Genomic DNA, 9,895 nt, shown 5'->3' with positions numbered 1-9,895 from the left:
CTCCAGGTGGATGTGAAATCTGCCATTGTTTAATGTCCTCACAGCAAGTTCGCTGCACTGATCTGCTGTTCTGGGAACTCAGTATGCAAGCACAGTGGTATTCCTGTGCCGGGATTTGCCCTTGTCTGTCATGACTCCTCTTCTTTTTTTTCTTTTTTTTTTGGCATGTCAGACCCAATTCAAGCAGAAGTGGACAGGAACAACCAATATTTGTCCTCTTTTTCCTCATCGACGATAAATCAGCTTCATGTTTTCCCTGACAGTTGCCAGGTCAACCCTCAGACCATATCCCATCAGTGCACGCTCTGTCACTCCACCGTCGGTATGCTGTTGCCTTGATTCTCGTGCCCGCGCCCAGACGTGTTCAAGGAGCTGCGCTTCAGAAGCCTATTGATGATGTCAGTGCATGTTTTCTTGTACTGATGCCGTAGCAGGGAGTACACGAAGGGGTCACAGGCCGCCTTGCTATAAGCTAAGCACTTGGAGACAATTCCCCAGTGAGGATTGATAGGCACCGCTGGAAATAACTCCACGATCCTGCAGGCAAGGGAGAGGGGAGGGGGGGGTGAGAGCAGTGGAAAGGCAACTGAACACACTGGAAAAGACATGCATGCCCTAAGCTTATTATGCAGAATAAAAAATACATTTGAAAGACAATGTTACCCATAACATCACCATTTATTTTTCTTGGCTCGGAGCAGGGAGCTCCTTTACTGCTGTGTAATTATGTAAAGAAGCAGCATTTATTTCTGAAGAGAGTCACCTTAGAAGTATTTCGTGTTTAGTTATTGTTTGCAGTCGCCCCTGCATGATTAAATATAGGCAGCTGGCAAGTGAACTTCCATGAAGAGCTTCCCCCTCATTCTCTCGTGTGTGGATTTATAGTGCGAGGCTAGTTTTCACCTCATTTCTCATTTGCAGCCAGCAGCATTTCATGTCAGAAAAGGCAAAGGCAGAGTCCCCGGTAGAATAAAACAGACCTGTCTAAGCAGTAATGAGTGTCTGGAAACAGGCCAATTAACTGTGCTTGTGATTTAATAAAGTATTAGACTGAAGGCTAAGAAGAAAAAGCTTAAATGACAGAGGACGGAGAGTTCTTTCAGAAAGCCTAAGGGATAAAAAAACCCTCTTGTGTACTTAAAGTACTGTATATTTGAGTGAAAGGGTCACCTAATGAGCCATACAGCCTCGTCTGTTGTTGGCTTTTCAAAGCGGCTCATCTCACTCATGCTCATAAAGACACTAAATTGGTGCTTTCGCTCTAATTTTTGTCAAGTGTTGAAATATTTTACAGTATGTGATGTCATAAAAGGTGTAAAAAAAAAAACAGAAAAGAAAAAGAAAATTGCTGATTCTATCCTCTTGCACTCTGTATGATTACTCTGTCCACAATCGAGCTCTGTCAGCACATTAACACTGGACCAACATGGGCCAGTAGCCATCACTGGCATTTGCCCACAACACTCCACAGCACCGTATAGTGAACAGGAGGTTAAGTCAGCTGCCACGCCGCACAGCAGGGTTTTTACTATACACATGATGACCCTGACAACAAATGAGCACTGGAGAGGCAGTGGAGGAGCTTTTAGCGTAATATATTCAGATTGTTAACTGCCATTTGCAGAATGAGAGCATGCACAGTGCTGTTGTGGTCATTCATTACTGTCAGTTTACTAATAACACGACAAGTTGTAGCTGCCCGTGGTCCGAGTGGCTGGAAAAAGTCAGTGATAACCTGGTTTCAGAGTTCGGCAAAGTCCAGTTTAATATCTTAATAAAAGACGTTGATAAGCAAAATTTAGAAGATGATATCCAAAGAGCGCAATCATCACCTAAATCATTTTATCTTCATCTTCATTACTGCAGTGTCGTACCAGTAGAGATTCATACATAAGATATAGGCTATTAATATGATGTCTTGAAGGGCCAGTTCGGTATGGTATTGTTGTTGTGTTTACTATATTAGAAATTAATATAGCAGAAACAGATACTTGTATAATCAGATATTAATCAAACTGTGACTTTAAGAGTCGTGACCTAATTAAACTTAGAGAAAAGGCAGAAAAATGTTTTCCTAGAATAGTTATTTACTGTTTTTCTGGGGTGGTCCTGGAGCTGTTTACTGTCATCTGCAATTAGTTTCACACTTTCATTTTTTTCGCAGCCGTAAGCAGCTCATTTTGAAATTTACATTTTTTGAGTGTATTTTAATTTGTCACTTTTATAGTTTGGGAATGGGGCACGGATATATTCTCTGTCTTACTCAATTGGTCCCAAGCCATACCCAGCAGGTAACAGTGATGTTTTGAGATTTAGTATGTCTGAGATTAATCAATTTGGGTGTTGAGAAAAAAAACGTGTCTCTGTTATTCTGTATAATCATTACCAGGAACTATGTCTGTGTTGAAATGTAACAAAACTCTCAAAAAAGGTGAGAAAATTAGGTGTTTGTGATGATTTGATATCCTCGTCTCCTTTGTATAGATTTTTTAACATGTGCAAATAAAACTCATATCCACTTGCATGTCACACTCACTATAGGCCTTGTCTGACATGCTGTCTTTATTCCCTGATTGATGCAAGTGCATTCTACCTACCTAACTGAGATGCACCCATCAAACTTGAGGAGAAAAGTGCTAATGCAGCAGCAACAGCAGAGCAGAGGCATATTACTTATCACAAGGTCAGCCAATCTCATCTTCCAACTCTTGCTGGTGTGGAGAGGCAGCAGAGATGAGGCAGAGGGGAGGAAGTGGGGGCAGTCGACAGCAGAGGAGGGAGGTTTGGGGGATGCCAGCAAAACAAAAGGGCTGCGTATACGCCGCAGTGTGTGTGCCAGGCCAGCAAGGTTTCCCTCTCCTCCTCCTCCTCCTCCTCCTCCTCCTCCTCCTCCTCCCTCTTAAAGACTCACCTTGTGATCACATAGGGAGCGAAACAGAGCATGAAGGTGCCGATGAAGGTGCTGATCTTCCTCGTCGCTCTCTGTCGTCGCCTCTTCTGCTCCTCCAGGCAACGCTGGCGAACGCTGGGGAACACAGTGTTAATAATCAGTGGGACAGACTCACGGAAGACCTCAAAGTGTCTCCAGATATCTCATAAAAGACAGAGAGGAGTGGGTGTAGGCTACTGCTGTCTGTTTCTGCTGGGGTTGAACAGAGAGGCAGCCAGCAGAGCAGATGAGCTGAGGCTAAAATAACCAATATACTGTATCTCAAAGACACTTTTTGTAACAAAGAGGGAGGGATTCCCTTTACCCAGAATTACAATTACAGCACTTTATATGTGTGCATGTGTGAGTTTTGGCGTAAATCTGAATGCAGCATGGCTGTGATGTCATGATGACACCCTGCTTTAAATTATAGTTTATGAAAATTAGGTCATCAGTGTGAGGCAGGGGTTAGAACATCAGCATGCATCTAATAGAAAGTAGCTCACAGTAGTGACACACACACACACACACACACACACACACACACACACACACACACACACACACACACACACACACACACTGAGTTTCCAGCCATACTGTATGAAGGCAGAATAAAGCAGTCACTCTGTATGACATTTCGGTGTAATCAGATTTTGCATCCCCTCTGAATACTGAGGGCACAACTCAAATGTCAGAGCAAAGCAGCATTAACTGTACTGTTTTGTCCTGACACAGATACAGACCAGTGTCATTTCAGGTTTTAAAATCAACATGAAGAGGGATGATGGCACTGAACACAGGACATTTTCCACTTTTATGATCCCAGGGTTGCTTTGTACAGTTTGTTCTTTTTCTTTTTTCTTTTTTTTTTAACTGAACAATCTTGAAATAGGCGTTTTCTACACAGAACTACAGCTCTAGGATCAGTGACAAGAAGTGCTTTACTGAACAGAAACAAGAGTGATAAGTGAAAGGAGCTCACCTGGGGTGTATGTCCACCAGCAGCACCAAAGTTTGCATTGTAATAACATCGATCCTCTTACAGTGAAACCTTGCCACTTTAAGCACTTTGAGGTATGTGACACATAACACTATAAAAGACAGGAGAAAGGTGAAGGAGTGGAAAAAGACGGTGAAGATTACAAACTGGGTCCGACTGCTCGCCCTGGGGTTGGACAGGGTGCAGGACGCGTAAAGCCGGTGGTATCCCACCCAGGAGAGGCAGGTGGCTACCGTGGAGAAGGACATGGAGTGCACCCACGTGTAGCCGAGCACAAAAGCCGCGTCTTTATGGCGCATTTTGGAGTGATACCTCAGGGGGAACACCACCGCGATCCACCTGTCGATGCTCAGAGCTGCCATGCTCAGCATCGAGTTGGTGGACAGGAAGGTCTCCAGGAATCCCACGATCTGGCAGAAGCCGTCTCCCCCCGGCTGCGCCTTACTGACAAGTCCCACCAAAGTGAGCGGCATGTTGGACACGGTCAGCAACAAGTTGCAGAAGGTGAGGTTGAGGTTGAACAGACCGGGGACCTGCTTGCGGATCTCCGGGTTGTACAGAAAGCAGATCAGCACCAGGACGTTGGACAGCAACGACACTATAATAATCACAACCACCAACACAGAGAGAATTACCTCCGCAGTGTCCATCCTGTGGCCCCCCACCGAAACTCACTTATCTCCACTTTTTGTGCACATATCCATTCTTGTTTCGCCGCATTAGATGGCATTAATCACCCATAGCCGTGTCCATGCATCCCCAGATCTCTCCACCGGAGGAGATCCCCGTTTTCTCTCCACTACATTGTCTCATGCGCGAGCCAGCAGAGATAATCAGGAGACTCCCGGCATGATAAGAAGTATGTTTGGGGATTCGCAACGTCGATTTCCCCCTCTCTCTCTTTTTTTCTCCTCTCCACACTAAACTACATGAAACAAGCTCCCGTGCCAAAGCTGCTCTATTCTGGCACTGCGTCTTGCAGTGGGGTTTTGTCGTCCTGTGATGCGCTCTTGAGGCATCACCCCTCCGCACACACTGCACAGTGTGTGGGCTACTTGATCTCTCCCCCGTCTCCTCTGAGAAACAGTCAAAGACAAAGGGCATTAATAAGAGTGAAGTGGGGGATTCTCAGCAGAGATAGGAAATGGCATCGATTCCCCTCAGACTTTCCTTCCTTTCACACCATCCAAACTTATCTCTGATGGAAATTGGAAGAACTAATTTAACAGTAAATTGCACATCTATAAAAGATGTGCAAATGTGTAAGATGATTTGGTTATTTCACTTCCCGGACTATTTTCTTTTCAGATGAATAATTTATTGTGAATTTCCTGCTGGCATTAAATGATGTCATCCTTTGCCTGATGTACTATTCAAGGTGCATTTGTCTTTCTTCTCAGGCAAAGGGAGACCTGGCCAAGGAGACAGCAGCACATACAGTACATGACAGGTAGAGAAAACTGTCACACACTGCACAGCAGAGCATAAACATAAGCAGACTTTTCTCAGTTCTCAAAAATCATCACACCACATGTTACCGTCTTCTCTCTGCCTCATTTACTCTAATCACATATTTCTGAACCAGACTCTCTGACAAAAGAGGAAATGAAATCATGTTAAGCTGGTTCAAGTTGGGTTCCATTGCACTTTGAAACACCATTGCATTCCAGCATCTCATCCTCCTCATGCTTTTCTCAAACATCTTCACTAATTAAGTCTGCCTCATCAGATTGATAAGGAGCAACATCTTCCGTTCCCCTGGAAGCCGGATGACGCCCCCGCATTCTGCTGCTGCCCCTCTGGACTTGGAGTGTGGAGAATTTTTCCTCTGAAGCGTGGGACTCATCGGAGTGTGCTGCGGCACGTGAGCCACTGAGAGCGCTGGAGCAGGGTGAGGTGGTTGGTTGTGGTTGCAATAAGGGAAGGGGTTGGGGGGGGCGGGGGGGTGAGAATGTGTGGGTGGAAAGAGTTATTGTTACTGCAACACACATCCACACGGTGTTTGACTGTGGAGATGTGATACAATGCAGGCCACCTTGTTCTCTTCCACTTTCTCCAGAGTGGCAAAAGGTGAGATGGAAAGGGGAGGGGAGAAAAATAAGGGGGTTGGATGTAAGGCTCATTAAAATACCATCCTGTAATGGTGTCTGAGGAGTACATGGGATGGATGTTTGCTCCTGATGCAATGGGAAGGCGCCTGCAAGGGAACGACCAGACACCTCTGGCAGCTGCTAGATGTCATTAGGCTGAAATGCAGCCCGAGTAAAGCTTTTGCTATGATGGAGGCATTTCCAGCATTACACTCTCACTCTTATGTCATGCGGGAGGGCGGAGGCAATCAGCCTCTTTGGAGAGATGGCACAATCATGCTTTGTCATGCCAGCCCGGCGCTCCTTCAGCTCTTTCCTGTCGGCCTTATCAGCACAGAGCCACCAGTTGATATTGAGCACAAGTGCAGCTCTTTTTTTTTTTACGCTTTAATTATTCTTTTCATAATTGAATGGCAGTGACACAGACAATAGTGCTTGTGAAAAAAAGTCATTGTAAAAATAGAGCTTGCAGGCGACTGAATGTTGAATGATGCGGAAGGATTTTGTTGTTCCAGGTGGAAAAGTCACTAAGATTAGGATTTTTTTGCTGAAGAGAAAAACAAAGCAAGACAACAAACATCTTCACTGAGCATCATGCCACATTAGACAGATGCGTATGGAAATAGCTTTTGATAAATATGGATGCTGTCTTTCAAAAATAATACAAAATATCCTCTTTCATTCCACCTGAAAGAGTATTTATTTGAGGGGGAGTATTATGTGTATGCAGATCCATGTAAATGAGGCCTTATTCCAACTGGACACATGGGCTTTGACAACTCCAGACCTCAGGTGATATCACCTAGAATGAATAGAGCACAGCAGCTCCTTTGTCTGATGTCGGCAGAGTGCGCTTCACTGTCACATACAGGCTGTTTTCATTATCATTTATTCTGCTTCTTTTTTTTTTATTATTAATATGTTGTCCAAAGATGCACAACGGAACAAAAATAAGCCGGAACCACTGGATGAAACCTCTGGGTTCTTACTGTGTTTGAGACAAGATCTTAAGTCCGCAGGTCCGCACTTTGAAGATAATACCTCTTGTCAGAAGATTTAACAAGTGCAGGACTTGACTGTGAGAGATGGTAGGACGAGAGAGAGCCTGCAGCGCTCCTCCTCCCTTTTTGCTGTGACAGTGTGGATTTGAATCCGCTGCCAGTTCCAATTCCACACTTGAGTTCCCTCAGATTGGCAGGCCAGCATAAATTTTAAACCTAGATGTATGCTTTAGCTCCTACGTATTCCTGACTCACCTTTTGAGTATAGGCTTGTCACTTGTATATATTCAACATATCTCAACTAGCATTGCAAGGTTTTTTAATGATGACTTGAGAGGAACTTACTTTTAAAGTTTGGGGAATTTGGTTCAAATGTGACAAGTTGGATGACGTAACTCAGGAGAGTGCAGCCGCCTTATGGCTCAGGAGGGTCTCATAGGTGAAGACAGGAAGGACACTCGCTCAGACAAGAGGCTTTATACAAACAGAGTGAAATGCCAACCTGCAAGTAAGGAGAGGGGAAGGTGTTGACAGTGCTAACGATAGTGCTGAGACGCCAACTCCATTTTACCCCTGACTTATCACCACTGCAACCAGTCTGATATTGACCAGCTTGTATACACAGAACAGTATAGCATGTTTTTTTTATTATTATCAATATTTCATTGCAAAAATGTTATGCCTGTTTATGGTGAAATGAGTTTACATGACAGGAAAGGTTCAACATTTGGGGAATTACATTTATTTGCAGGGAAATGTCAGTCTGATGAATCCTCTGGGGACTACGAACGACTGCAGCAAGTTAAATGGCAACTCATCCCATAATTATAGTTAGTTTTAATGTGTGATATTTCAGGATGGACTAGTAGTAGTAGTAGACAGACATTTCCACCCCAGACAAAAAGACCACTCACAAACAAATATAATGACAGCATCAACTAACGATAAACTCATCCCGAGAAGTTCATTTTAGGTTGAATGTTAGCATAGGCAAGAAACACTTTAGAAGAAACCAATTAACACATATGAGTCCTTACAATGGTTGATTGATACCTACACAATGGTTGTTTGATACCTACGATTGCAATATATCCTACCCCTCCCCTCAGGAAACTCCTCAATCCGTGCTCCTAATTGTTCAAGTCACATTCATCTTAATTTAAACATATCCGTTAATGACGACAGGCTTCAATGCTCAGGGGAGTTGTCGTGATGAACCTGAGCAGCGCTTTTGTCACATCGTACATGTCCCACTACCTGTTCTTGTCAGACAGACACATCTATAATTAGTAAATGGTTCAGTCAATGAGAGCTATGACAGCGACAGGCTTTATAAGGCTGTTGGAAACCAATTGAGGATGTAGAGCTAAAAATAAAAACCCCGTTCAGATCTCTTTTTTGTCTGTGATTACATCATATTATCGTCCGCGTCTGCTTGTTTGAACAATGCCGGGATGCTTTTGATTGTGTAACGACAGGTTTATGCTTTGAAGATCAAGCCTGTTAACACTGAAATAATTTGACTCCCTCTTGTTCATTGCTATTAAGAATATGCTCTTTAATCCACATAAACACTGCCTGCACTTATTTTACGTCCACACCGTGTAATAGTGGTGCAAAGTTGTCAGGCTCTGCCCTTGAGTATAATTTTGAGGCGCATTTATTTGAGCTTTTCCTTTTTATGCTACTTGATCATTCTACTCTGCTACATTTCAGTGGGGAATTTTACTCCGCAGCCTGCAGTACATCAGGCAGCTACTTACTGTTTACTTTGCAGTGAGATTTTACATAAAATCATATGGCATATGCTAACAGTGTTTTTGGGGCTGTTCTTTCTGAATAAAACAAAACTGCGATATGGATGCATAAATGCAAATGTAGATCTGATGATTAGACTAGGAAATAAGTCAGGGAATTAGCAAATTCAGTAGATTTCATCCTCTGGGGACCATGAATGTCTGTACCAGTCTTCTTGATAAACTTAGATACCTTGATACTTGATAAACTACTTTTGATGCTGCTGCTACTAAATACTGCACATGCATTCTACCAATGGCTTTCTTCAAACTTCTTAAACTATGAACAGTCTTTACACTTCCAGTAGTTACATTTCAGCACTCTGCACTGCATAAAGGACACATCATCACCCTCTTAACTATAAGGCACTGCTGCTGCATCATGGTCCAGAGGCATTTAAAATACAGTTCATAAAGCACTGCTGATGTTAATGCATCACTAACAATAATCCAATAATGTAATAACATATCACTGAGTGCTGTGTATGAATTCTAGGGAAAGCCTCCATGATAAGAGGCTTTTGTCCATGTCCTCCATCTGTATGTCTGGCCAGCCGGGCAGTGCATCCAAAACCCCCCTGAACAGTTTGAAGCCGCTGTCTTTTCACGTTAGCCTTGGTGATGTCGAGGAAACCCAGCACCGGGCTTTAGCTCGCCATCAGCAATTTATAATCAGCACACTGTTAATATGGGCTCTGGACTATGGAGGAAAAGCTCCTTTTTTATGGATCTGAGAGGTTTTTGGCTGTTTAACAAGATAACCCTGGCTGCAGTGCAAATATAGGCAACAGTAACAAACACAAAACTAACAAAGAAAAAAGGATTTTAGCTTTTGCATGTGTTTTTACAGCAAGTTGTGACAAATACCCTCTTTGTTAATATTTGTATCATAAAACTTTGGCCTGTAATTATTATCCCCAAGCTGGACAGTCTTCTGCAAATATTTGCTGTGTGTGACCGTTCACTGCGGGATGGCGTGAGATTTTTAACATAATTATGTTAAAACTGTTGATCCTCACAGACAAGAGCGGGAATGAGCTACATTTTTGTCTGATACTGACGGGAAAAAACTGCAG

The 9,895-nt window shown here is 43.4% G+C and overlaps 1 protein-coding gene across 1 annotated transcript; it reads right to left on the bottom strand.

The window, feature by feature from the left end:
- Positions 1-308: 308 nt before the first annotated feature.
- Positions 309-4,582, bottom strand: LOC311002630 (G-protein coupled receptor 26-like; the record flags this gene model as incomplete). Its single annotated transcript, XM_083994044.1, has 3 exons — positions 309-537; positions 2,912-3,025; positions 3,915-4,582. The coding sequence occupies 3 exons, from the start codon at positions 4,580-4,582 to the stop codon at positions 309-311; spliced, it is 1,011 nt and encodes a 336-aa protein (XP_083850170.1).
- Positions 4,583-9,895: the final 5,313 nt, after the last annotated feature.

The sequence above is a fragment of the Trachurus trachurus genome (assembly GCF_905171665.1).
Source record: "Trachurus trachurus genome assembly, chromosome: 19".
Taxonomy (NCBI): domain Eukaryota; kingdom Metazoa; phylum Chordata; class Actinopteri; order Carangiformes; family Carangidae; genus Trachurus; species Trachurus trachurus.
The sequence above is the reverse complement of the archived record's forward strand: the minus strand, read 5'-3'. Positions and strand labels throughout refer to the sequence as shown.